Source organism: Dermacentor andersoni, chromosome 5, assembly GCF_023375885.2.
Source record: "Dermacentor andersoni chromosome 5, qqDerAnde1_hic_scaffold, whole genome shotgun sequence".
NCBI lineage: Eukaryota > Metazoa > Arthropoda > Arachnida > Ixodida > Ixodidae > Dermacentor > Dermacentor andersoni.
In genome coordinates this window covers 194,785,355-194,812,677 of record NC_092818.1, presented here as the reverse complement: position 1 = coordinate 194,812,677, position 27,323 = coordinate 194,785,355, and the positions used below count along the sequence as shown (strand labels likewise).

The window sequence follows — 27,323 nt, the reverse complement described above, 5'->3', positions numbered from 1 at the left end:
AACACATTCAACCCCTAGAGAAACTTGTAAACGGATTTTTCATTAGAATAGCGAGCCCTTCGCCGCGCTAGCACAGAGTGCCGTCGAAGTGCGCTACGGCACGTACCACTGTTAGCGCCGGATTCCAGCTCACACACATTATGACGGCAAGGTATGCGTGTATGATAATCAGCTCTGCACGTAATTTACGCACTGTATTCCTAAGGTAGTGTGAATCTTCGCGCAATGCGGTTATGGAAGGGCGTTTTCCCTACGGATGCGCCATTGCGCCGTACCTTTAGACCGACAAATCGGATTGTTCGCACGTTCGTTCGACGTAGCTATAGACACTTCGAGGCTATTATCATTACGTTTCGAGCACGTGTGCACGAAAAAAATATATTTGCATTGCGAGGGAGTGCAAGTGAGGTATTTTATATCGGACGCACTTATCCCTTTATCTCGACCGTCGCTTGCTTGATATGAGGAGTGCGCTACCGTTCGCTCAATGCGGCGGAGCGAGGACATCAGGCGGAACACGCGCCTGCCGCCCACTCTCGCGGCGGTGAAGTGGGCGATCGCGCAGGCATCTAAGGGGCAGTCAGGCGCGTGTGTGCCTCAGGATTATTAAAACACAGTACGAAAGTTGAACAAAAGTTGGATGAAGACTTCGGATCATCGGCTAACATCGATCACCGCCATTTCACTGAGCTACGTACGTGCGCGTGTGCGTTTTCGGATCGCCGTTCCGTTGAGACGAGAACGCCGCCATCGCGAAACCAGTAAGCGACATTTGGCTCGACAGTAGGATCAAAAATTAAATGGCGGGGTTTAACATCTCGAAAGAACTCGTGGGCCATGAGACCAAGGCGCCTTAATGGCGAGCTCCGGTAAATGCCAGTCATCTGGACTTGATTAACGTTCCCCCAAAGCATGAGCGTTTTACATTCCGCCCCCATCCGTATGCGACCGCCGAGGACCGGAATTCCACCCGGAATTTCGTGTTTAGCAGCAGAGCGTTAAAGTCACTTCTCTGGGTATCCTCAATTGCACGACTCGGTAGAAAACAATTTCGGCATGCATTTGACTGCTCGAGAGCAAGTTTAAAGTTTATGTCAGATGTGGCCAAACATTTTGTCACACGTCACATTGATTACACCTTTTTAATTACTCTAATCACGCGACCTGGCTCCTGCAGCCATTCGTTAATCTCTTGTCTGGTGGTAGACACGTTGTGCGATACCATTTCCCGATGTGCAGACTAAACTGGAGAATTTTTTTAAAGCGCCTGTTTTATATGGCATTGCCTCACCTTGTTATCAGGAGTATTCGGAAATAATTATGAGTAACACAGTATTCGCGCATCGCGGCAGCAGACGCATCCTTTAGGTTCCAGGCTTCGTGGTCCAACTTGGCGGCGGCATGTGTATGGAAACGGAACAAAGCACACACCGTCGGATCAACGGGATTACATTATTAAATGCGGAACGTGTTTCACCTAGACGGGGCTATCTCGCCACTTTGACTCTGCCATAACGTAGTCTGTCGAAAAAATGAAACTGGAAGAGCAGATTTGCTTCGTAACCACATTGCGCAACTGTGTAAACTGTGAATACAATGTACCGAAATATACAGTAGCCGACGGTGTCCTGTATCCCCCACCCAAAAGGTGAAAACTCACTCGAGGCGTCCGTGCCGCTCCCGGTGGAAGAAGTCCTTGATGGAGGTGTCGACGACCATGAGCGGCTTCTCGATCAAGTGGACGACGCCATTCTTGACAGGGATGTTTGGCTTGACGATCTTCGACAAGACCACACCCTTCTGGCGCTGCGGCTCGGTCGACATGGTGTTGCTCTGCGCAAACACTTCGGCCAGAACGGGGCAACCACTTCATTATGCGGACCAACAAGCACCTCAGGAAAGATCCCAAACAGGCGCTTGGCTACAGTGCCTTGCACTGCATTATGCCATGATAGAATGTGTAAGCGCGACGGAACGAGGACGTAGAAAGAAAGAGACACACATAGACGGCGCTACTTTCAACTATGCATTTATTTTCGCACGAACCGATAAATACGTAGCGATCGAAGGTAAACAAAAGAGACAAAGAAAGTACATTCAGTGGTGCATATCGAAGAACCGCACACGTGTCTAAGTCATGATCAAAGCATACACTGCAATAGTTACAACGATAAACCGAGGAATTAAACCGAGAAAAGTACAATTGTACTTTTCACCTCAAAAGGTCTGCTGCAGTTACCATCCGAGAGGCAATAAGCCAGTCCTATACCATTTCCTTCCGCTCATCTAAATCTCGTCAAGCGCGCTTAGTAATATCTTGGTTCAATAATTCTCTCACAAAGTCACGTAACCCAAGGTGGAAACCAGTTTCAGGGATCAAGCCAAGCGCCTGACAGAATCTGGTTACCGGTTGCGTCTACTCACCTCGGTCGCGGAGCGCTTGAACAGGAAGTATATAAATGCGTCAAGGGGAAGCAGTAGCACTGCTAGAGCAAAGAAAGTTGCTGTAGTGCCGTACATTCATTGTATTTCGCATAATCTTAACATAATAGCCCGAAAGTTTCTTTTTTTTATGACCCTGTGAGTCTACAGAAGTTGTGCAAACAGGTTAATTCAGAGAATAACACGACGAACGCAGGTTCTACTCGACATCGCAAATATTTCGTAACCTGCACTCATAACGTTGTCTATGCCATTCTGCTTTCGCGCGAAAAACGTATGTCGGTCAAACAGGCAGATGCACCAATCACGGACTAAATAAACATCAGTGACTACACACCCTCCGTGGTTGCCTAGTGACTACAGTATTGGGCTGCTAAGCACGCGATCAAGGGATCGAATCCCGGCCATGGCGGCCAAATAATTTCGATGGGGGCAAAATGCGCGAACACCCGTGTACTTAGATATAGGTGCACGTGAAAGAACCCCAGGTGGTCCAAATTTCCGGAGCCCCCCACTACGGCGTGCCTCATAATCTCATCGTGATTATGGCACGTAAAATCCCAAACTTTAATTTGATTTTACTACAATACAGTAATTCCGGGCCATTTGGGCATTGATTGCCGAAATTGCGGCTGCAATCCCATGTTTGAAAGTACTTCTATTTTGTATAAGGCTTGAAGTAGGATGACAAGAGAAATTGTGGAAGCCCATGGATGATGGATGGATGAATAACTTTCTTGAGGTCCGTCGGTGCGCGCGATTAGTGCGCAGCGGGCCGCTCCCACGTCGGGACAGAGAGGCCATGCCCCTGTGCCGCGCCGCGGGCCCGATGAAATTGTGAATTTAGAAGAAAAGTGCGTAAGCAAGCATTCAGTGTTCAGAAAAAGAGATGCAATTTCTCGGTTTATCGCTGTAAATATTGCAGTGTATATTTTGTTCATGCCTTGGAAACGTGTGCGGTTCTTCGATATGCACCACTGAATGTTCTTTTTTGTCTCTTGTTTCCGCTCGTTCAGTATATACTTATTTATGCGTGCGAAAATAACTCTATAGTTGAAAGTAGCGCCGTATCTGTGTGTCTCTTCTTTTCTGTATGTATACGTCCTCGTTCAGTAGCGCTTACACATTCTATCATGAATTCTAACAAACTAACCCGCCATGTTAAGCCAAGTTCATTACATCCATAAGGTAGCAAGCACCAACTAACCAACTAACTTCCTGGTGCCCGGACAAACTTGTTTAGAGCTTGTCGAAATATATCCCTAAAAAATGTACTACAACTTAAACAGCGTTTTCAAAAATCCTCCTATGCGCATTTTGTTTCCAAAGTATATACTATTACCACACATTTTATGCGATGACTGAGTTTGTTTCGATAAGGAAGTGTGGAATACGTGTCGCCATCATCGATCGATCGATCTATCGATTGTCTGACTTTATTTCATTTGCAACAAAGCTTGTACACACTGGGTATACCCATAGTCCTAGGCTAGTTTGGGTCCAAAAAAAATTTTTTTTTTTCACAATGCGATTCGGCCAGGGTAAACAATATTGAACAATATCAAGTATACAATCATCAAATTCAATCATCAAATTCAATCATCAAATACAATCATCAAACCATCATATTTCGCGTTAGGCAGTGACTGCGACAACATGTAAGTCGTTCTTGCCTTTCGCTACCAGTCTTACGTAATGGGGGTGAGCGGGGAAGGGAGAACGAACTCACACGTGTACTCGGCACCGGCCGAATCCGACTGGTTGGCGAGTGACAGCTCGACCTTGACGGCGTTCTCTTCCCACGCGGCTGACTCGTACGTCTCATTGCCCATTGTGCGTGTGAAGAGCCGGCGGTTCTTGATCACGTGGCCGCGAACCACCTGGTAAGAACGATCGGCGAGAACATTGCGACGGGGAACACGAACCAACCGCGACGAGTACGTGCGGCATCAGCCGCGCTTTTTCGAAATGTTGGCCTCTCGAACGAAAACTTCCATGCCAGTACGCAATCGCTACGCGCTCATGTAGCAACTTTTCTGAAGGCAGCGCTTGAGTGCAGTGCCACCTGCCTTTTTCTTTAATTGCTTTTAGAAGATGACAGTGAAACAGTCAAGAGACCAATCTTCTTGGCCTAATTGCTTCACAGTGTGGTAATATAGAAAACAAACAGACGTGTAACGGTAAACACGCAAACAAAATAACCCACAGTTAGAATTGAAACGGAACAAATACAGACGAAGTCGACAGAACAAAGACTGAGAAACTGCTTTGAGTCTGTCTTTTTGACAGTGAGTTTGCGACAGTGTTCCTTTCAGCCTTTCCAAATCTGTAGCGCGTATCATTCTGCTACATTGTGGATCTTACGTCTCAAGCAAAGAAAATGACGTAAACAGAGGGCAAGACTCACGTATTTGTCAATCTCGACGCGGGTGCGCTTGGCCGGGTCCGCGTCGTCCACAGGCACAAAGAACGTGTGCATGCCGTCCTCTGTGAAGAGGCTCTGTTCGTATGCCATCTGGACGCGTGAGTGAAAGAACCTGCGCAGACCCCGGGGACAAAGTTGTGCTTACCACAATGCTGCGCAAGCACGTGATTGCGAAGACGCGGCCGCCGAAAGCTGTTTTCTAAGCCACACGTGCAAGCAGAAATTTCTCGTTAGATCAACTTATACACACTATTAATGGTCTGCTGAACGTTCCCACCAGAGTACGGCAAGATCTCGGACCAGGATGACAACTCTAAGAGAAGCAATGGACACTGTTGCTGAATGCGCCCCGTAGTCCTTGGTTGTTTCGAGAGCGGAGGCCTTGATAGATATCGCCGTTATTCTCTGCATTAGTGGGGCATGTCCCACACTCCTCCTTTCGTTACGTATTAAGGGGGATAAAGATGGAATGGTGCGCTACATTACAATCGGCTATCCCATAGACTAGTCACTAATCAAGCAAAAACATGTTCTCTTTCTATTCATCTAGCTATAGGTCGAGCCCACATGTTACTCATTTCGTCAATGCCATTCGTAATTTTCTCGCTACTGTTGAATTTACTGCTGGAGCAAAATCTATGTGGCACTTCCTTTTAATAATCGGGATGCTTCTCCGTCTCAAATACGCTACACACTTCGCAAACAACGGTGCCTCATGAAAGCTCACACTAGCGCTGGTGAGCTCACAGCATGCGTAGTACAGCGTCACCCACAAGGAGAAAGTAAAAATAAAAGCTAAAAATACTCACACGAGCCTCTGGTTGATGTTGTAGATTGATGGCTGGTTGAGGAACTCGAAGGCGTTCGGCGTCACACCGCTGGTCGGAATGAACGCCTCGAGCACGTCGTCAATCACGTACAGCTTCTGCTTGTACTGCTCGAACGTGAGCTCCCTCCGCCGAGTAACCTTGGCGTTGTTAACGAAGAAGAACTGCGAGACACGACAGCGGAGAAAGTGCTAATCAAAATCCCCATTGTTTACGTTATGTGCCGCACTTGCAAACATTAGGCAAAATATTACATAGTACTGTATAATTAGGAATTATTAATATGCTGCATTGTTTATTTTTCGTATTTCATCGTTATGCTTCCCGTTTTCGCACTCCCTTCTGTAATACCTTGGGGCCTTGAGGGTACCATAAATAAATAAATAAATAAATAAATAAATAAATAAATAAATAAATAAATAAATAAATAAATAAAATATTTTCAACGCTATTAGGTTCGCTACACCAGTGGGACCACTGTGATGCAGCAAAGTACCCTACCTTCTCTCTACTCAACACTCTGCGTACAAAAAATGAAAAAAAAAACGACTCTCCTATAAGTTTGTTGACAGAAAATTAGCACACCGGATACTACATTCGAGGGGCATTAACTTCGTAGCGATTATGATGTGTGTCTTGAGCGAGATCACCGCAAGGCTAAGAGGGACGATGACCGCCTGCCTGGCGATGTAGTTCACCTCCGGTATGCAGTAACGGCGGTAGAAGTTAAGTTGCAGAAGTATATACATTCTGTACAGAACTTGTGACTGAAGCCTCCGTAATCCATTGTCATACACATTTATGTGCGTTTAAGATAGAGCCGTAGTAAGAACATGGCAAAATTAAGTGCGTAGCAACGAATTTTCATCGCAGGTTTTATTACGAGAGTGCTACGCTGGACTAGAAGACCAAAATAGGACCATATATATATATATATGTATATATATATATATATATATATATATTGCAAACTCTTAGACGGATTTGTCGCTACCCTAAATTACTTGCTTTAATTGATCAGTCTCATTAGCCCCATCTGTTTACCGTCTGTTTACTGACACTAAATACGTCGAGCCATTCGACATAGACCCACTGCGAGAATTACACGTCAATATACACCTGTTGGAAGTGGCCCGGTGCGCACGGAGGAGCAGAGGCGAAGCGTACCTTGTTGCTATACATTGCTCAGGCGGCCGAAGGTTTATGCTTACCTTTTGACTAATTCACGGACTGCGCTACACGAAACCTCCAGTGGTCGAGCAGCTACGCCTAAACCCAACCATAAGCAAGGCTAACTGGGAAACACCACTGGTGACCAAAGTTTGGTCAGAAACTAGCCGGTGCTTTTACGAGATTGGTTCTTTGACGCTGTCGATTAATTATGCCAGAAAGGCCGCGTGGAAACTCGTAAACACGGTTTCGTGCTGCTAGCGCTCGCGCAGTCTGACGGGAAGTATTCAGGTCAAGGCGCATTCAGGTCAACGATAAGAGAAAATGAAGCCCGCTCTTATCTGCATTTGCGTGCCCGCGTGGCAAAGTGCAAGCTCTTACCCTGTCCCGCGCCCTGGTGAGGTAGAGCTGCGGTGACCCTTTGGCAATTGTTGGCACCGACGAAGGAAGGTTGTCCTCCGCCAAATTGAGCGAAACTGAAAGAAAGGGGGGATACAAAATATGTTGACGGACCAGCTCGGGTTTCTATATCCAAGAATGCGCTTAGCTTGCTTTGAGAGGTGATTATTTCTGACACTGTGCCTTACACGTACGTGGGATCCCAACTGGGATATCAACCGGCACTTCTAGCGCAACAAGAATAATTTCGGAATCCTGTGCAGCACGTGATACTCCTACGTGATGGCCTCTGGCGACTAGAGGCCCGGCGTCTCGACTGATAGCGTCTTCGTCCTCAAACCGAGGCGCAGCGTTTCAATGACAGCGTCTCAAAACACTAACTGTCACCAGGGAAGAATACGAGAAAGCTACCACCGCACGGTACTACCGGCAGCGGTGCTGGCGGTACCGTACCACCGTGTGGGTTTTACCGCTGTGTGAGACTGAACCGTTGTCGGGATCAGCTCACAAAAATGGTTAGACAATCGCAAGAAATGACGATTAGTTCCAAACAGAAAGCTAAATGGAAGCTCCACATATTTCCGTTCACCAAGCAATGTTAAGTGCAGCTCGGCTTCTATAGTGAAAATACGCGTTCTCATAGAACGCTTGTCGCTCTATCGGAAAGCTGTTGTGCAGTAACTATGCGCGCGATAGCAAGCACCGCGCGATTCGTGTCTCGCGGGGCCCGTGTTTGCAACGCCACCGGATTTTATTGGCAAATAAACCCGTGATATTCGTGAACACCCGTGAATTTATTCGTAATTCCGACGCGCGATTGCGACTGGAACTGCTGCGGAGTTCTTGCAGCCATAGTTTACATCACTCTGCAGTCTCATCAATGAGGTAAGACTCTGGTCTTTCGGAATTACCGTTGCGTTGGTCTTTATAGCTTGATGGGAACGCGAAGTAACCGAGAAACAAACTAAGGGCAGGAAAGGCAGTGTACTTCTGTGCTCCTGGCTTTATTTAAATTCGGACGTTCTTTCTTATGTTGATTTTTATGCATAGTTTTTCTTCTCGCAAGCATGGATATTTTGTTTTGCAATGGTTTACTGTATTTGACGACGTTATGAGTGTGCACAGTTTGCAGCTTTAATGGGTGTAACTTTGTAATGTCTGCGGTTCGTTCGCACAAACCAAACAGCGTAAGCAAGAATCGCATTTGCCAGTATCGTTCTAAATCTTTGGTCACGAGAATTTGTCTTGAACAAAAATTTATGAACTACACCGAGAAATTTAATGTAACGAATAGTATAAATGAAGAGCTAATTGGAGATCGCAGAGAGATCTCTTCGTCCTGCAGTGGACATAAAAAGATGATGATGATGATGATGATGATGATGATGTACATGGCGTCGTATAGTATGTTCACTAAGGCGCGAGGTTCTAAAATTTGGTTGGGCCTGCTGATGACATCACGGAGTCAAAAATTTTCTTTATGTACGCACCAGCTTGATCAAAGCCTGCCTGCCTGCCTTGCAGCCTTACAGTGTTGGAATGTTCAACAGTTCATCACGTATGACATTCTGGTAGGCAATGAGTGCAAAGATGTGAACGTGGCGGGTATCGGCGCATTTCCAACTGGTCTACATAACTATGCAGTCAAGCACTATTTATTTATTTATTGATTTATTTATTTATTTATTTATTTATTTATTTATTTATTTAAAATACTCCAAGCCCAGGCAGGGGCCGTCGTAGGGTGGGATTGACATCAGTACACATCAATATAGTGAAACAGTAAACGAATAAAGAAAACAAAACTTGACAATAACCCTGTACATAATTAGTAAACACAATTATGGTAGTACAAATCATTAAAAACAAGAAATGGCACGGAACAGACTTCACATACTCTGTTCAATGAACGCCTGAAATTGATCTACGTAGTCCACTTCAACCCACTAACTACCAAGGTTGTTCCACTCGACCAGCGAGCGATGAAAAAAGGAGTATTTAAAAACATTTTTTTCTGTTTGAAAAGGAAGCAAAGTAAAATGATTTCTGCGTCCCGTAGCGTAACCAAGAGAATGTGTGACGTATTGATGAGCGTTGATTTTTAATTTGCCTTTAGCAACTTTAAACAAGAAACGCAAAAATATGAAGACGCCAAATAAACGGACACACGCAAGAGAAGAGAACGGGACAGGGCGCTGTTTACTTGGCGTCTTCATATTTTATAATGAACAGCTACCAACTAGCCCAACAAGAAGTGCTTTTAAGAAACGCAAGCCCGCTCTCTTATTTCGGTCTGATAATGCCCTCCAACCTGCTCTTTCCCTTAATTCAGTAATAGACGTAATGCCATACTGATTGAAGACGAACCTGACTGCTTCCTTTTGCATTCGTTCTAATTTATTGATATTAACAGAAGTAAATTTATTCCATATTATATTGCCATATTAAAGAAGAGGTAAAACAAGAGATTTCCACGTTAAAAGTTTAACATCCTTATAGTAACTGCGAAGACATCGCTTCAAATAATGTAATTTTGTTATGGTATTATTAGCAATGTAGTTAATGCGACAGTCCCAACGCAGACGGTGAGTTATGTGACGACGCACATATTTGAATTCAGAAACTCGACAAAGTTGGTTACTATCAGCTGAATAGCCAAAAAATCAATGGACGCTTCTTATTTGTAATAGTTAGAACAACACTTTTAGCGTAGTTCACAAACATCTGCCACGTATAACATAACTTCAACACACAATTGAGTTTAATATTCAGTTTAACTTGATCATCATGTGAATTTATAGCAGAATACAGTACACAATCATCAGCATACAACCGGAGTTTCTCCGTTATAACTATCAACAACGTCATTTATATAAAGTATAAAAACTAACGGTCCCAGTACGGAACCCTGGTGTACCCCTGATACAACCGGTAGAAATTTCGATGGAAGTTCTCCGTAAACGACATATTGGCGCCGAGACGTCAGGTATGCTTGAAGCCAGTTACAAAGCAGATTATTTTTTAGTATGCTACGAAGTTGACTTTGTAGTTTCGAGTGGGAAATCTTATCAAAAGCTATGGCTAAGTCCAAGAACACTTCTTCTCTTTGACTTCGGTCATTTATAGCTGAGGCAAAATCATGAATTGCTTCAACAAGTTGAGTCATGGTTGAGGAACCCAACCATGCTGAGCTGGTGAAATAATACAATGAGTATCAAAAAATACAATAATGTGTTCATAAAATCGTGTGCTCCAGTAACTCACAGCAGGAACAGGTTAGGGCTACGGGCCGATAATTTGTAATCAGTTGTTTGTTTCCATTTTTAAATAGCGGCTTTAATTTGGACGTTTACAGTCGTCCGGCAACGCACCTGACGACAAGGATGCATTGAAGATAACTGTGAGAAATTTAGACGACCGCTCAGTATACCTCTTTAAAAAGGCATTGGGTATTTCATCTGGTCCATGGGATTTTCTCTTGTCTAAGTTCTACAAAAGGTTAAACACACCTGGTTCAGCGATTTCCAGATCATCAATGGGAGGCAGGATTTCAAATTCAGCGAAATGAGGTGCGCATGAGTTATCGCATGTGAAAACCAATTTGGAACGATCGTTGAATGCATCTGAGACTTCTGTTTCGTCAGACGTTAAGCGATTGTTTATCACGGTATCAGCACAAGAGGTTCTTGGCGATATGAATCTCTCAAACTTAGTAGGTAATTCCTTTATTAGCCTACATAGGTGAACATTATAAAAAGTGTTCCGTTCTCAATAAAATTCATCATTTTTTTTTAGTTTCGAGGACAAGAGCTTGATTTGATCGCGTAGTCTTTGAGTTTTGCATTCTTTCTTTTTTTTTAGGTGGTTAACTTTTCTTTTTAAATGAATAACATTCGTTGTTCTCCGAGGATTAGATTCATTAGCTTTGCTAAGCTTAAATGGCACGAAGCGATGAATACAAGCATGTACAGTGTTCTTCAACTTTAACTACATAGAATTTACATAATCAGAATCGTTAGTAGCACTATTTTGAAGGTCACTAAATGATAGCTTAAATCTATCAATAATACTAACATCATCGGCAGCATGAAAAACTGACAAGCGAGTTACAATAGTTGACTTTATGTAATGGAGCTGAATTAAATTAAGACAGATTTATGATCTGAAATACCATCAATGACATCGCATTGATTTTCATCGAGGATGTTGCTACAAGCAAAGACAAGATCCAGAACAGACATACTGGTACCTTGAATGCGCGTGTAATCTTTGACCAGCTAGTTTAAATCAAAGCGAAACGCAATGTCAATGAGTTCTTCATTATTAGCGTAATCACTATTACCAGCTGAAAACGTAGACCAATCAATAGCCGGGAGATTGAAATCGTTACACAAAAAAATCTTGGTAATAATGTTCGCACTGTTCATAACGTAGTTTTGCAAATGCTCTAGCACTTCCTGCCCAACTCCTCATTCGAGGTCAAACCAATTAAAGACAGGTAAAATATTCAGTGTCATTTACGTAGAGGTATATGACAAGAGCCTTTCGCGTGAACTCGAATTTCCTAATTGCTTTAATATTGGTCAATCTTTCTAGCACACAAAATCTTAGAAATGAGGTAGTTTTAATCTACAATTATTCGCGTCTGCAATTCTATGGTAAAGTTTGGTCAACACGAAAGATACTGCAGTGCTTACCGCTTGTGATATTTTACAGCGAAGCTGTATGTGGCTAAGGCATTTCCGTCGTCCGCGAGAGAGAGAGAGAGAGAAAAACTTTATTGATGCTATCAAGGGGTTTAGCGGTGAGCCGTCTTGCGCTTGCTGCCTGGCTCTTCAGCACGGGTGTGCCCCTATTCCAGGGCTCCACTGAGCCTGGCCACTTCGCACGCGTGCTGCACCATTGCCCTTTGGGCGCTGAGCTCGCTGCTGGTGAGCAGGCCCTCCCATTGCTCCGCACTCGGGTTTTTATGTTTATGGAATGTGTAGTTATGCTTACATTCCCATGTTATGTGGTAAAGAGTTGGTATTTCTCCGCACCATGGGCAGGAGTTTCTGTATTGTGTCGGGTACGCGAACAACCCGCAACCGCGCGAACGAGCTCGTACCACTGCTCACGCGTTCGTCGTCGTCGTCGTCGTCTTCTTCCACAGCTTGCTCCGTTGCCGCTCATTGCTTAAGGGGGTACGAGCCACTCATTGGTAAGAGGAAATCATCATCATCATCAACAACAACAGCAATATTGTCACCTGCAGTAGTGGGGACAGTGCAAATGAAGAGGCAGGAAGGCTAAGAAGGAAGAAGTGCGCTTGCTATACCCCCGCCTGCTCGATAGGTTGGTCCCGCCACCGCTGTTCTATTTTCTCATTACATATATATATATATATATATATATATATATATATATATATATTCATCATCAGCAGCAGCAGCAATGGCTCGGGCATTGTCGTCGTCTTCCACGGCTGGCTCCGTTGCTGCTCGTCATTCCAGCGTAGAATTTCATTTCTCTTCTGTCGTCGTAATAGGGAGGCCGCGTCAAATTTTTTTCTTTATTTACGGTGGTATGAACCATTGTGTTAGGGGGTACGAGCTAGTTATTGTCTTACGTGGCGGACTCATTAATAACACAGGTGATGAGAGAATGTCTGTGCGTACTAGCGTCACGATGACCAGTGATCGGGACAATAAATATGTTTCTACCTTTATTCAAAATTTCATGCAGCATGTCTGTCGCGTGCTAAACAGCTTAGCATGGTCATCCACCTGTCACTGTCGTTCTAGTGTTTCTTTCTTTCTTCCATTTCTTCTTCTTCTTCTTCTTTTTTTGTGCTGGGAAATATCGCAGTTTTGGAATCTGTAAATTGGTGCCGTTACATCTCGCGTTTATTGTCGGCGGCAAAAGCAACTTCACTATAATAAAAATAATGCATATTTACGACAAAATGAAGGGGTTACGCAGTCATCTTGATCGTCATCATAATTTAGAGCCCGGCTGTGTCCACAGCAGTACGAAGGCCTATCTCAGTCAACTCCCAACCCGTTCTATAAATTGGGTTATGAGAATTGCTTAAGTATACCCTTTCCCACCTTCACCTAATTTATTCATCGCGAAAAGTTTATTCGTGTTTTCAGGTCTCTTTGTTTGCCTGAAAAGTTTTGACACTGGCACAAAATTACTCTTCATTTTTATTAAACTGTAATGAATTGGTATACAGATATGTGGTAACTAAAAACAGTGCTCATATTTTACGCCCGCGTTGCTTGTTTAGCCTTGGACTGCGTAAACAAACAATTATTAGGATTTTCATTACCACAGGTGGTATGGTGACACATCTCTATTGGGAATTACAATATTTGTAGTATGCCTCGCGTCTCAGGACTGCTTGTGACAGCTGATATACTATCACGTGGTGAACAACAAGAAATATATTAAACCTGATTACTTTGTTACAATGTACTGGACTTCAGGTACAAACGTTGGACAATGCTTACAATCATAGTGTCAGAATTAATACAGTTATGTCTTGCAAGTTCTATCGTTTTATTTTTTATGGTGTTACGCCAATTAATACTTTTGACAGCTAGCAAAACATTTAATGTACACCAATGTTCTATTTATTTAAATACAGAATGCCGGATACAGTCGCCAGAGTAAGATTATATGTGAAAAATAGCACATAAAGCTAGGAGACTCCAACTTTTTTTCGACTGTACAAGAAACTTCAGGTGGACCAACAACCAAAAATATCGCATACGCACGCTGAAAATCACTTGTCCTACAAAGCACCGTCGGTTCCTGCACAGCACCTGAGTTATCCCACCTTTGCGAACGTAGCTGCTGCTCTTTTGTAATTGATGACGCTTTGTTGAGTATGCGATTAGAGGAGACAGGCATCTCTGTGCTGTATTGTAGAGTGCCAACGCTACAATTTTTTTTTCAGTTCAGGTTTGGTTGAGGCAAACATGTTCTCCTTAGTGCTTTGTGAAAATAAATTATTGATAAGCATCTTTGCTGAAATTATTTTGACTCTGATATCTGCCAGAACGCCAAACTGCAACCATGCGTTTCACCTGTCAGCACAGATGAAACGACGATGCAGACAAAAAATAACTGTAACACTGCTCTAGAATACTGTGCTTATGAAAAAAAAAAAAAAAATCAGCCAAGGGAGCTGGCGGACTCGCCGGGGCACTTCTTTTTACGAAACGAACTAATGATGATGATGATGATCGCTGGTCCGGAGGATGCGTGCGTCTTCTTTATCATTACAATTTTGAACAACGCTATTTCTTTCCCTTAATCACTGTTTCGCATATTGTGGACTGTTGAAGAGTGTTCGAGCAATGTTTAAAATATAATTTCTAGGGGGTTGCGAGTCAAAATCACAATCTGATTATGAGGCACGCCCTGGTTGAGGTCTCGGTCCGCGTTAATTTTCCCCACTTGGAGTTTTTAATGCAAAGAGAAGAAAAAAATATCTTGAAAACAGTGTCGTTCACAAAGTGTTTCGTTCTTTTATTCCTTCGGATGGTCAGGCGCCAGAGAAGCTCCCGCGCGCGATTCTGTGTCGTCGACAAGGTACAGTGCGCTCCCGTTATAACGGCTTCGTTTGCTAACATTTGTTACAGCGGGTTATTTTCCCCTTCTCACTGTCGTTGCGCAAGCATCATCATAAAAAAATGGAAACAAAAAAGAAAAACAAACGAAAGGCTAATCACAATATTGTCGGATCGTAAGTGCGCACAAAAGCTTACTATCTTCATACCTGCCAACTCTCTCGGTTTTTTCGTGAAGTTTGCAAAATAGGGCTAGTTTTATGATTTTACGAGTGTCGAATAAATATTTACGAAAAATATTGCTCGCGTAAAGGTATTGCTAGTCGGTCTCCGGCCCCATCGTTGGAAGTCTCTTGATGGGGTGAGCACGCCAGTGGGTACTTACTGCGAGCAAGTTTACACAGACAAGTTCCCAAAGCAGCTGAAATCGCTGCTTTGGGAACTTGCAGAAAGTTGCTGTGGTCTAGAAACTTGCTTTTTTCAATCGTTTCTCTTCCAAATTTGCTGCTGTTGAGCGCCGAGTCCAAAGTACAGTCATCATTAATAAAGTGCGCATATATTCCACAAAACGCGTGTGTCGAAGGGATCATTAAAGAAAAAAAGAAAATGTGCGGTACCCCCCCCCCCCCCCCCCCCTTCCCCGTTTTGCCTTCAACTCACTGTCGTGTCCGTGGGATTTTACCAATTTTAATGCTTACAGTGGCAAGTGGCGAGGATGTGCGTCTTATGCCTTTCTCGCAGCTGTCACGCTCACGTTCTCCTTTCGTAAAGTAAACGGCGTGTGAGAAGCGTTTACAGTTTTAATGGTTCCATGTTCCCACAACAAGGAGCAAACTTTCGGGTGTGTCCGTCGTTGTATGCGGAAGCCGCTCGTCCCACGGCTGTCGGCCGCTTTGCCCGCAGGCACTCCGTGAGGCGCGGCGCGTGGGGGCACTCCGGCTAGGACAATAACGCAATCAATCGCGCACACGAACACGTCGCATGGCGTTGTCTGCACTCTCTCTCAGCATTTTCGCGCAGCACTGCATACGGCGAGTGCGTAGGTACGCTCGCCACGCTGCAACAACAAAGTTGTCACGGAGTCCAGTGGCTCTTGTGACTATAGTGTTCTTTTAAGACGTAAGCATTTCTAAGCTCATCCAACCAGAAAACCGTCCCTCCGTCAGTCCCGTAAGACGACCGCTTTCGAGATAGCGCCCGCAGCAGCGAGCGAATTCACCTTTGCGCTGCCTCTCGCTTCAACGCGAACGAAGCGGCGAGAACACAGCGCTCTCAGCACACACCTCACTCTGCCACTTTCGCACGTCGCTTTCAAGATACGGGACCGCGCGTCTCTCTTCAACGCTAAGCAAACGGCGAGAACACAGTGCGGGAAGCTGTCAGCAGTCAACACACTTGTCGGCATCGCAGATCGCTTTCAAAGTGTGGCCCGCACGGCGGTGCCATACGAAGCCGCCGCCTGAGTACGTCTGGTCACGGTTCATAATGGTTCAATGGTTCTTTCCTCGTCCGTTGTCGGTTGCACGGTTACACGATGCCTTCCAATATCGACCACCAACTAGCCCGCCTTTCCCTGGTAAAAATTGATTATGACACCGGGCTGCGTGGAGATGAGCAAGTGGCACAATGCTAACGCATACTTTTTAATTCGAAAACGGCCGGGTTGAAGCCCACAGTGCCAAAAATGGAACTAATGTTTTATACATGGGCGCGACCCCGTGTCAGATACGAATCTCTGTTGCATACCGCGATAGTTTGCTTGAGCCTGCATGCTGAAGTCGCAGGTCTATACATAAGCAAATATATGTGTCCCGCCAGGGCAAACCCACAGAAGGTGCTATAGTGGCCTTTTCGTTCTGAGGAAGCAGTCGCGTGAGACACGGAAACATTTGCTTTCGACTAATCCCCCCCCCCCCCCCCTCGTTCTTTGCCATCCGTCACTCAAGTCATAGTAATTGTTAATTTGCTCACTGTGTTATTTATGCTTTACACAATTTATGATTTCTAGTTGCTGATGGTCCGTTTGTACAATAAAGTGTGGGCCATATCAATATACGTAAACAAGAACTTTTGATAGCCCAGAGTAGTTCTAAACATTGCTTTTCTACTGTGGTGGGACACTGGCCCGAACGAGACGTTTTATGTCCTTGTTACCATGTGTGTTTGTTACGATACTACTAGTGTAAGCTGCGCATGTGTGTATTATGCATGATTGTGTCATTTTAGGCATCACACTTGCGCTGGGCGTATGGCCAGTCACAGATATCCAGTACACCATTAAAGCATGTCTCTTTCTGTAACTCCGCCGCGAAGTTTTCATACGTTGTTAAAGAAAGCTGCAACAGTCAAGAGGAAGTTTAGTGACACTCAATGACACACACGATAATTATGAAGTGATTTGTGGAGATTAACACATTTAAACGCGTCTCCATATTATTACCCCGTTAATATGTTATAGCACTAATATGTTGCAGGATCGGGTTCAACAGTTTTGAATCGCAGCGGTTATTTGTCACTGGTTGGCACCTTCACTAACATTGCTCCCCCATCACGACTGACACGCGGCGGTGGCACGAAGTTGCAGGCTCAGTTCGCATTCCAGTGCCTGTCACTTATCACTCGTTAAAGAACCCCGCGTTGTCGAAAGTCCCCCCGAACCTCTCACCGCAGCCCTTGTCATGGCCCAGGTGCAGCTTTAGGGCGTGGAATCCCGTCAGCTGTTACCATCAAGACTGACCCCGAAGTTTTTTTCTTGGAACCATTCTTGTGTATGCGAGCGGCTTTGTAAATTCAGGTCCTGAACCCGGGGGGGGGGGGGGCACTTAGCCACGACGACGTGGCGTCGGGTTACGGTATTGTATCAAGTGCGAAGACTGCACGAAGCGTGCGTGCAACGGCATTCTCAGTGATGCCGCATGCCGCAGCGGGAGTCAGGCCGAGGCACCAGCATCTACACCACTGCACCGAATTCAACACGTAGAGCGTCAAAGCTTGCGCGGGAGTGCTGTTAAAAGCTCCGGCACGTTGCTTTCCCGCGGCGGGGCGAATGCCCCGGCTGTGACGCGGAAAACGGTGCCGGGTGGCAGGCACCTCGGTGACGGCGCTTCCGACGACAAAAGGCGCCCTCGGTATGCGTTCCCGCTCGCGGCGAGGCTTGGTATTTCCTGGATGCCTGTGGGCGAGTGCACGAAAACCGCGCGTTTTCCGTCCGTGTTCTTCTTTTTCTTTCTGAAATTTCTCAAACTAGACGGAAGTTTGTTGTGGTGGTCGCTGGATCCCCGTCACTGCGCGTGTACCACAGGTAAACATGTGCAACATTTTGCCGTTGCAAATGTCTCATTAGCTCAACTATCTGCTCTCGTCATTAGTAGTTCTAATGGAGTGAATAAAGCGGGACTAATGCTTACTGCTAAATAGTACGCCATTTAAACTTAGCTGCTGCCCAATTGTAAGAATACTTAAGAGCTAACAGATAGCGATCGTGATTGTAGAAGCTCTTGCCTTATTCGCTCACTCGCTAATTACCTGCATTTCGAGCTACTGCTCACACCGTAGGATAAAAATTAAACGTAAATATCGAAGCAGATGTCTTATGACGACATCCTGATTCGCATCATTACTGCAACGAATTGCGCATAGTGGAATTCTCACTATACTTGTGGGCAACTTTCCGCGACAATGAAGGCAGAGCTATACGGAGGCGAAGCCCATGCTTCACAGCGGTACTGAAAACGCACTTGCAATCTAATTCGCGTTAGCATAAGCTGGAAATTGAAAAAAAAAAAAAAAAAACATTAGCATTTTGCATATAACACAGCACTTATCTTTAAATCTGAGACAAAATACAACACCCTGTGTTATAGGTTCGTGTTATTTTTCTCTTTCCCGTTTTGGTAAATGCGAAACCGTCGTAGTAGGGAGCTAGCAAAGAAAGCGCTGCAATAGTGTGCCGGACTACTTGGTGAACTGCAGAAGGGCAGCGGATTGGGCGAGTTGGTGTTGCATGGTAACTATAAATTCAAACAGCGCTAAACGACAGGACCAGAATGAGGAGGAGACAAACACGTGTTTGTCTCCTCCTCATTCTGGTCCTGTCGTTTAGCGCTGTTTGAATTTATAGTTACTTGGTGAAGTTAAGAGTTGCCGGGAAGCTCCGTCCGTGTAGCTTTCCCTTCATTGCCACAGAAAGCTGTCAGTGAGTAAGTGGTAATCCGAGCCCGATGAATGGGATGTCAAGATGAACAAACGCAGCAGCTAAGGACTAACATTACTCAATGCGCAACTTGTATTCCGTTTTTCAGGCGTCGTGTTCGTGACCTTTTGCTTGCGTTGTGCGACCTGATACTTCCAACACGCAACACCCCACATGGGAAGGTTACGTTTGTTGCAACGCATTATCGCAAGAAAGGCTCTTCGTATCCGATTGCACATTCGTCATGATGAGTGGTAGTAGATGTTCTCGAATTGACTCAACAAGAACCGGCGAGACTCATCTGCTATGCGCAATGGCGCGCTGTACTAAACAGGGACCGCTTAGAAGGGGGTCACTGGATCATGAAGATGGATGGATGGATGGAAAACTTTATTTGGCCCTGCAAGTAGTGATAATTAACCACTAAGCGGGCCGCTCCCACGTCGGGACCGGAAGGCCAAGCCTCACGGCCACATCGTGAGCCTGCTGGACAGCCCAGAATTGTTCATCCAGGTCCGGGCTGCGAAGTGCAGCCTCCCACCTGGACGCATCCTTGATCGCCGAGTCTTCAATTCTTTCGCAAGACCAGAGCATGTGTTCGAGCGTGGCTAAAATACCACAATCTTGGCAATAAGGCTCTGTATACGTCTCCGGATAAAACATGTTCAGTCTCCGTGTGCAAGAATAAGTACCAGTCTGTAGTAAGCGTAATGTAAGTGCCTGAGCCCTGTTTAGTTTAGGATGCGGCAAACCGTAAACCCTGCGATTAAGAAGGTAATACTTCGTGATTTCATTGTGTGTGGAAGGGGAGTCTCTGTTCTCGGGGAGTACCGCCACGCCGTGGCGCGGGGCAGAGCGGAGGGTAAGATCTCGCGCTGCCTTATGAGCGGACTCATTGAGATTCGGAGGGGCTCCCTCAATCATCCTGAGGTGAGCAGGGAACCAACATAAGTAGTGTTGAGAAATCTCACATGTCTGCATAATTTTAAAAGCAACCTTAGCCACCGAGCCCTTCTCAAAGGCCCTAACGGCCGACTTTGAATCGCTATATACAAAAGGCCTGCGCCGGTCAACCAGGGCGAGCGCAATAGCCGCTTGCTCCGCGACCTCTGGCCTATCAGTCCGAACGGTAGCAGCGTTAAGGACACAGCCCTCATTGTCCACGACAACTATGGTAAACACCTTCCTCTCCTCGTTAAAAGAAGCATAATGAGTCTCAGCAGGCAAGCCCCCCTGGCCTTTCTTCTAACCACATTTCGCTCCGGATGCATGTTCTTCTAAATTCTAATGCGACTGTCTCATCGAGTTCCTCACTTCGGCGATAAGCAGTCACGACTTCGGTACCGGCCGCATTCCGATGGAGGCGGAATGCAAGAACGTCCGTGTACCGTGCACAGGGTGCGTACTAAACAACTTCACGATGGCAAAATTTATGACTTTGCCTCATAATGAGGCTTTGTTTAAGGCATGCATGACCTCAGATTTTTTAAATCTTGGTAATAGCGGGGTCATGGCTTCGTGCGAGCCAATGAAGAAGGACAGGAGGAGGAGGAGGAGAAATAAACGTTTGTTTTTGAAACGGTATCCCGGGGTAAGTTCCGGTTCTACTCTAGGTGGGAGGTCAAAGGTAAAATAAATTGTCATGGAATGCGGCCACCGATCCAAGAGATGTTGAGAGGTACAGTTTCTGTCTACTGCCGAGGCTGCAAATGTTCAACATTGCTGGGCGCCCAACCTTAGCGACGACGCAGCGACGGACTCGGCGTCATTGGGGCTGAGCGTGTTCTCACGTGGCTGTCCACGCATGCGCGCTGATTGCACTGACTTACCGACATGGTAGGTGACCTCGATAGGCTTGTTGGGGAACCTCTCGCGGAAGCTGTCGATGGCGTCATTGGTGGGCGCGAAGCACGTGATGTCTGTGCTTTCGCTGTATGCCACGAACAGCTTTACCCGCTCGGCCAGCTGGTAAAACTGCACATGCGCAAAGCAAAGAGAGGGCAAATAAGAATACTATTGCATGGATTCCACAACATCTAGCGTGTTTTTAGCGTGATTGGACTGTAACCGGTACACCTTGATTGGCTCAAAAAGCGTAATACGGCCACATCAAAGACAGGACTGCAACATCGACTTCATCATTGAATACTCTGAGATATTGAAATAGTGGATAGACGAGAAGACACATTTATGTGCAAATGTTCGCATGTAACACGGTGAGGCTATAACTTATAGATGCTGTTAGCTCAAGTTGGAGGCATTACAGGACATTTAGCTGGTTCATATGAGTAAGCTAAATTGAAATTATGCTGTTTGATTTTCAATGAAACTTCTAGCGTAATCTATCTAGCACAGCAATTCTGGACGCTTTCACTCAATTCTCGTTAGGAAACTCGTATTACGTCACTACTACAAAGAAACTATTTATTATGCGCCCCTTACAAGCGCACGTTCATACTCAAAGCACCGTTCTCATTTTTTATTTTTCTAGCGAAAATAGTTATTTTTATTTTTGTAGCGACTATAGCTTTCGATAATGCTCGAACATTTCAAATCTGAATCGCGAAGTACGAAAGGTCGTCGAGTTTCACAGAACTTGGAAGACACGTTGCAGCTGTCTATGTGCCTCGTTCAATGTACCTTGGCTCATGGAGCATTGAGAGTTATCCATTGACTTCGATAGGGTTGGCGCCTCTTCTTGAGGCTGTTTGAAAAGGCGCCGCTTGAGGCTCGATCAGCTAACCTCTGCTGAATTTTGTTGCAACTGAAAGCGACAACGCAGTCATCGATGCGCGTTGAGTGCGGTGTATAACTTCGCTCAGTGCATTAAAACAGACGGTGAGAGGGGCGTCACTCAACAATCAGACGCAATTATGGACACTCTTCTGAGAAATCCCGAGACGTAGTAAGAGCACACGCCCGACGTGATGCCTGACGTCGCGAACCAGCACAAGTGGCGTGACGCGCCGAATCAACGCAGAGGAAGAACGCGATAAATTGTGAGGAACGGGACAATTGTGAGGCACGGCGCAGAGACTCGCACGCGATTAGAGGAATTCGCGTAGGGCGATTAAGAGCGTCATGCAAGAAGGAACACGAAATGCGCTGAGCTGGACGCGAGAATCGAGCTGCTCTGCAGGAGGGCAGGTCGTATCCGTGCCTGTTCAAAAAGACATTTACACCAGCGGCACGAAGGTGGGCGCTGTCGTTTGTTGTCCGTCTCAAAGACATAAGTATACGTGCAGCTACAGCACTGATAGCTCTCTTGTTCGTCGCATTACTGCGCAGTGGTCTGAAGCCGGTCTTCCGCGTCACTATCGTTCACAGTCGTCAAGCCAGACCAGAGCTACAGCGGGCTTAATGCGAGAACCGCGGAGCGGAGCTTCTGCTGACATCAGCCGCCGCCTGATGTGACGGCAGCGATATGACGTCTGTCGCGGCTACCACAGTAGTAACAGTGTAGCAGTCTATCACGCTAAAAATGCACGTGCTCTAAACGCATGGGAGGGGGAACGGAGGACTGGCTCTTTTCAACGCAGTCTGTGGTGTTGGTGCATGCGCGAAACGTTCTCGACGAACTTATAACGTCCACTCGATGAACTAGTGAGGAGGCGCTTCATTTAACCATTCACTTCGACACTGCATGGACTTCGGCATTTGTTTCACACAGCTTAGTACAGGACAAGCTTGCAGAACTCCACGCAGTTGTCGGCAGTGTAGGGCACGTGCAGGTTCAGGGCACTGAAGTGGTGCGAACTATAGTTCACGCAAAGCAGGGCAAATCAAATACTGTGCACAGGAAATCTGCTTTCTCGTCGCTGCACTGTCAAAGTACGAACCACCAACTGACACGAAGAGCAACAACGTTCAAGTAGGTATCGCAATAGAATTGGCAGGCAGGCTATTCTTGGACTGAGTTTAATGTAACTTAGTAGATGAGGGAAAGGGGGAGGGAGGTTGAGGAAACGCAACATGGGCCATCCGCGGTTTCTCAGGGCCTATAACGTTCTTCTAATGAGCACGAAGTCGCGAGTTTGATATCTCGCGGTAAATGCAGCATTCTGAAGGAGGGGGAACGCAAGAACACTTGTGCACCATGCTTCATGCGCACGTTGAGGAAACCCGGGCGGTAAAATTTATTCCATTATTACTTCTCTGGTAGCCCACTGCGTTCACAATCAATATTTTTTCCCTGGAACATGCTACGCATACGCACTGTTAAACTCGCTCCCCTTCCCTCTCAAATGTTTATAATAAGAAAATATTTTATTTGTCTTAATGTCCGAATGACTGGTACTTGGTTTAATACAGCTCCTTTATTCTGTAAATGATAACTGCGTGCAACACTCAAAGCTTTGCAGACCACGTTTCCCATTATCGGTTTGTTGGACTTTTCAGGCAACAGTGTTGTAAGGTTCACAGCACTCGTATCAGATGAAAAAAACTGCATGTTTATAACATACGTTGTATAGCGATAACACCAACGATTGCGCGACAGATCTCTGTTCCTTCGAGGTAAGTTTTGCGCGTGCGTGTATGCGCGTGTGTTGTGTGTGTGCGCGTGCGTGCGTCCGTGCGCGTGTTTGTGCATGCGTGCGTGCGTGCAAAAGAGAGAGAGAGAGAGAGAGAGAGAATGAAGTAAAGTGATAACTGGCACACCGCGCCGTAGCAGTCTCGCGCTCGTGTGTCACCTGAACATTATCATCATCATCAGCCTATTTTCAGTCCACTGCAGTACAAAAGCATCTCCCTGCAATCGCCAATTACCCTTATCCTGCGTCAACCGATTCCACCTAGCGCATGCGCATTCCTTATTTTCATCACCCGACCTAGTCATCTGCCGTCCTCGACCACGCTTCCCTTCGCTTGGCACTCATTCTGTAACCCTAATGGTCCACCGGTTATCTAACGTACGCATTGCATGCCAGTTCCATTTCTTTCTCTTAATGTCAATTAGAATACCGGCTATCCCTGTTCACTCTCTGATCTACAACGCTCTGCCTGTCTCTTAAAGTTACGCCTAAGAATCTTCGTTCCAACGCTCTTTGCGCGGTCCTCAACTTGTTTTCGGGCTTCTTTGTCAGTCTCCGAATTTCTGTCCTATATGTCAGCACCAATAGGACGCACTGATTGTACATCTTTCTTTTTAATGATAATCGTAAGCTTCCACTCAGGATCTGACTATGTCTGCCGAATGCGCTCCAACCCATTTCTTTCTTCTGTAAGTTTCCTTCTCATGTTCAGGGTCCCCTGTGAGTAATTGACCTAGATAAACGTGCTCCTTCACAGACTCTAGAGGCTGACTGGCGATTCTGAACTTTTCTTCTCTTGCCCAGCTATTCATCGTTGTCTTTGTCTTCTGCATATTAATCTTCAACCCCACTCTCATACTCTCTCTGTTAAGGTCTTCAATCATTTGTTGTAACTCGTCCCCACTGTTGCTGAACAGGACAGTGTCATCTGCAAATCGAAGCTTGTTGAGATATTTGCCGTTGATCCTTACTCCTACGCCTTGCCAGTTTAATAGCTTGAATACTTCTTCCAAGCACGCATTGAATAGCATTGGGAAAATTGTGTCCCCTTGTCTGACCCCTATCTTTATAGGTATCTTCCTACTTTTCTTGGGAAGAATTAACGTAGCTGTGGAATTTCTGTAGATACTTTCCAAGATATTTACGTAAGTGTCCTGTACTCCTTGATTACGTAATGCCTCTATGACTGCTGGTACCTCTACAGAATCAAATGCATTTTCGTAATCTATAAAAGCCACATAGAAAGGCTGATTGTACTCCGCGGATTTCTCGATTACCTGATTAATGACATGGACGATCCATTGTAGAGCGTCCCTCCCTGAAAACTGCCTGTTCTCTTGGTTGACTAAAGTCCAGTGTTGTCCTTATTCTATTGGAGGTTATCTTGGTGAATATTTTATATAATACTGGAAGTAAACTAACGAGCCTACAATTTTTCAATTCGTTAACGTCCCCCTTTCTGTGGATTAGTATAATTTTGCATTCTTCCGGTTCTCTGGGACCCTTGAAATCGATAGACAGTTCGTATAAAAGGCCGCTAGTTTTTCAAGTATTATATCTGCTCCATTTTTTATTAAATCGACTGGTAGTCCATCTTCTCCTGCCACTTTTCCCCTCTTCATGTCTTGCAAGGTCCTTCTAACTTCATCCCTAGTTATAGAAGGAGCCTCTGTAACCTGTTCATTACAACTTCGAATGGTAGTATCCTGGCCGCTTTGGGGACTGTACAGGTCAGTATAGAATTCTTCCGCTGCTTTTACTATATCTGCGGGATTGCTGATGACATTACCCTGCTTATCTTTCAGTGCATACATCTTGGTTTGTCCGATGACAAGTTCCCTTCTGACTAATTTCAGGCTGCGGCCATATTTTACTGCTTCCTCAGTCTTTGTTATGTTACTATTTCGAACAACCCTTATTTTCTCCTTGTTGATCAGTGTTGACAATTTCGCGAATTATATCCTATCTCTTGAGTTGGACATTTTCATTCTTTGTCGTTTCTTTATTAGGTCCTTTGTTACTTGGGAGAGCTTACCTAGTGGTTTCCTTGGTGCCTTACCTTCCACTTCAATTGTTGCTTCTGAAGCCAGCCTAGTTACGGTTTCATTCATTGCCTCTATGTCATCTTTATCTCTCTGTTATAAATCTGCATATTTGTTTGCAAGTGTCAACCTGAATGGGTGGTTCACTTCATCCCGGGTTTATTTGCTTGGAATTCTTCCAACATATCTGAATTGTGCATCCCGGAATCACAAGGCGCCACCGCCGTCACATATTCAAAGTGCTTGCGTAATGACCTCACTGCGAGAAAAAAAGTTCCTGTACGTCGCGCAACTTGAAACATGCTTCCCGATACACACTCCTGGACGGGGCTCCGGAACACATTCGAAGACAGCCAGCCTACTGACACTGCGCCCGCCGAAATCGTAACGCGCTGGCATTCTCAGATTTCGAGCCGCAGTATTGAAACGCAGCCACGGCATACGCGCACATTGTCTCTCCCTGGAGGGACAGCAAGCGTCCGTTCCCTTCTCCGACGCTCTGCGCCAAACTGGCGTGGCCTACTGCCGGCATCGGCGGTCCACACTGCTCTGGCCGCGTGCCCTTCTCCAAGAAAAGGACCCGGCGCGAGCACCTCCGATGCGAGCCAGAGAAAGAGTGGAACCCGGGTCGATGAGGCGTCCTTGGCCCCACGAGCGCGTCCGCTTCGTTCTGGCGAGGCCGCGCCAGTTGAGGCAATCCGGCACACCGGCCGCCCAACGGGGCAAGCATGCCGGCGCTCGACCACGAGGCCCGACCAACGGGACACACGCGGCGTCACAAAGAGGCGATGCCTGCCACTACCACCTATGGGCTTCGTCAAACCGCACCGGCGGAATGCTACGCCTTTCGACTGGCGTGCGCTACTCTCCCGAGCGTGCCTCTTTATATTGTTACGGTGCATTTGGACAGGACCGTGCGCGTATGAGGGAGACCAAGAGGACGTGCTAGACTGTCTACTGGAGCTGTGACCTTTGCACCAGCCTGCGTGTTTACCACTAACTTTTACCTATGTAATGAGTTATATATACGTTTGTGCGTCAGGCTTCCTCTTCGTTACAATATACCACAATATTCTCTAAAGTGGCACAGCTCTTCAGAGAGTACGGCGATTCTTCTAAACGAAGTAGAGGAAAGCTCTGCAACTTGCTCATTCGAGCCGTCAGCTGTAGGTACTGCAGGAGCGAGTAGCTGAAGCGAGTACAGCGGAATAAATGACCAGCACAGCGCGCACTATCAAGAGGATTAGGCCTTCTTCTAGCTGCGCGCTATCGACACCATGAAGCTTTTTTTGCGAACACGAAGACAATCTGCATTAACTCCTTCCGATACCTCGTCCGATGACGACCGGTTGACGACGACCCCCATTATAGCTGCGCTATCGCTATCGCTGCTATCCAAAGCTCCAATTCTTTGTCTTCGCAAAGATAGTCAGCCACGCTCGCTCCACTTTGAATGTTCGGTTTGATCATTTGGTGATGTGCTACATCACATCCTGCTGGGCGAGAAGCAGATCTATAGACCACTCTTGGAACGGATATGGCTTGTACGAGGCATTTCGTCGTTAAAAGGAACATATTTTCGTAAAGTTGGAGGAGCCCATATTCAGCCCATTCAGCCCATATACGGGCTGCATGTGGACGAAGAAAACGTATTTGAAGATGCCGGTTTTGACCTTACTGTAAAACCCGTTTCCTTTGCAAACCATAGTGGTTTATTACTATCATTTCCAGAATG

General features: G+C 45.8%; 1 protein-coding gene across 1 annotated transcript in view; it reads right to left on the bottom strand.

The window, feature by feature from the left end:
• The window catches only part of Fas1 (fasciclin 1 Fas1 domain-containing), a 69,803-nt gene that overhangs the window by 25,455 nt on the left and 17,025 nt on the right, over positions 1-27,323 (bottom strand). The window contains exons 2-7 of the mRNA XM_050179533.3: positions 20,844-20,988; positions 7,246-7,340; positions 5,677-5,858; positions 4,850-4,979; positions 4,172-4,322; positions 1,661-1,844 (exon numbers count right to left, since the gene is read on the bottom strand). Of these exons, the coding sequence (XP_050035490.1) occupies positions 1,661-1,844; positions 4,172-4,322; positions 4,850-4,979; positions 5,677-5,858; positions 7,246-7,340; positions 20,844-20,988 (887 nt within the window). The remainder of the gene's footprint in view (positions 1-1,660; positions 1,845-4,171; positions 4,323-4,849; positions 4,980-5,676; positions 5,859-7,245; positions 7,341-20,843; positions 20,989-27,323) is intronic.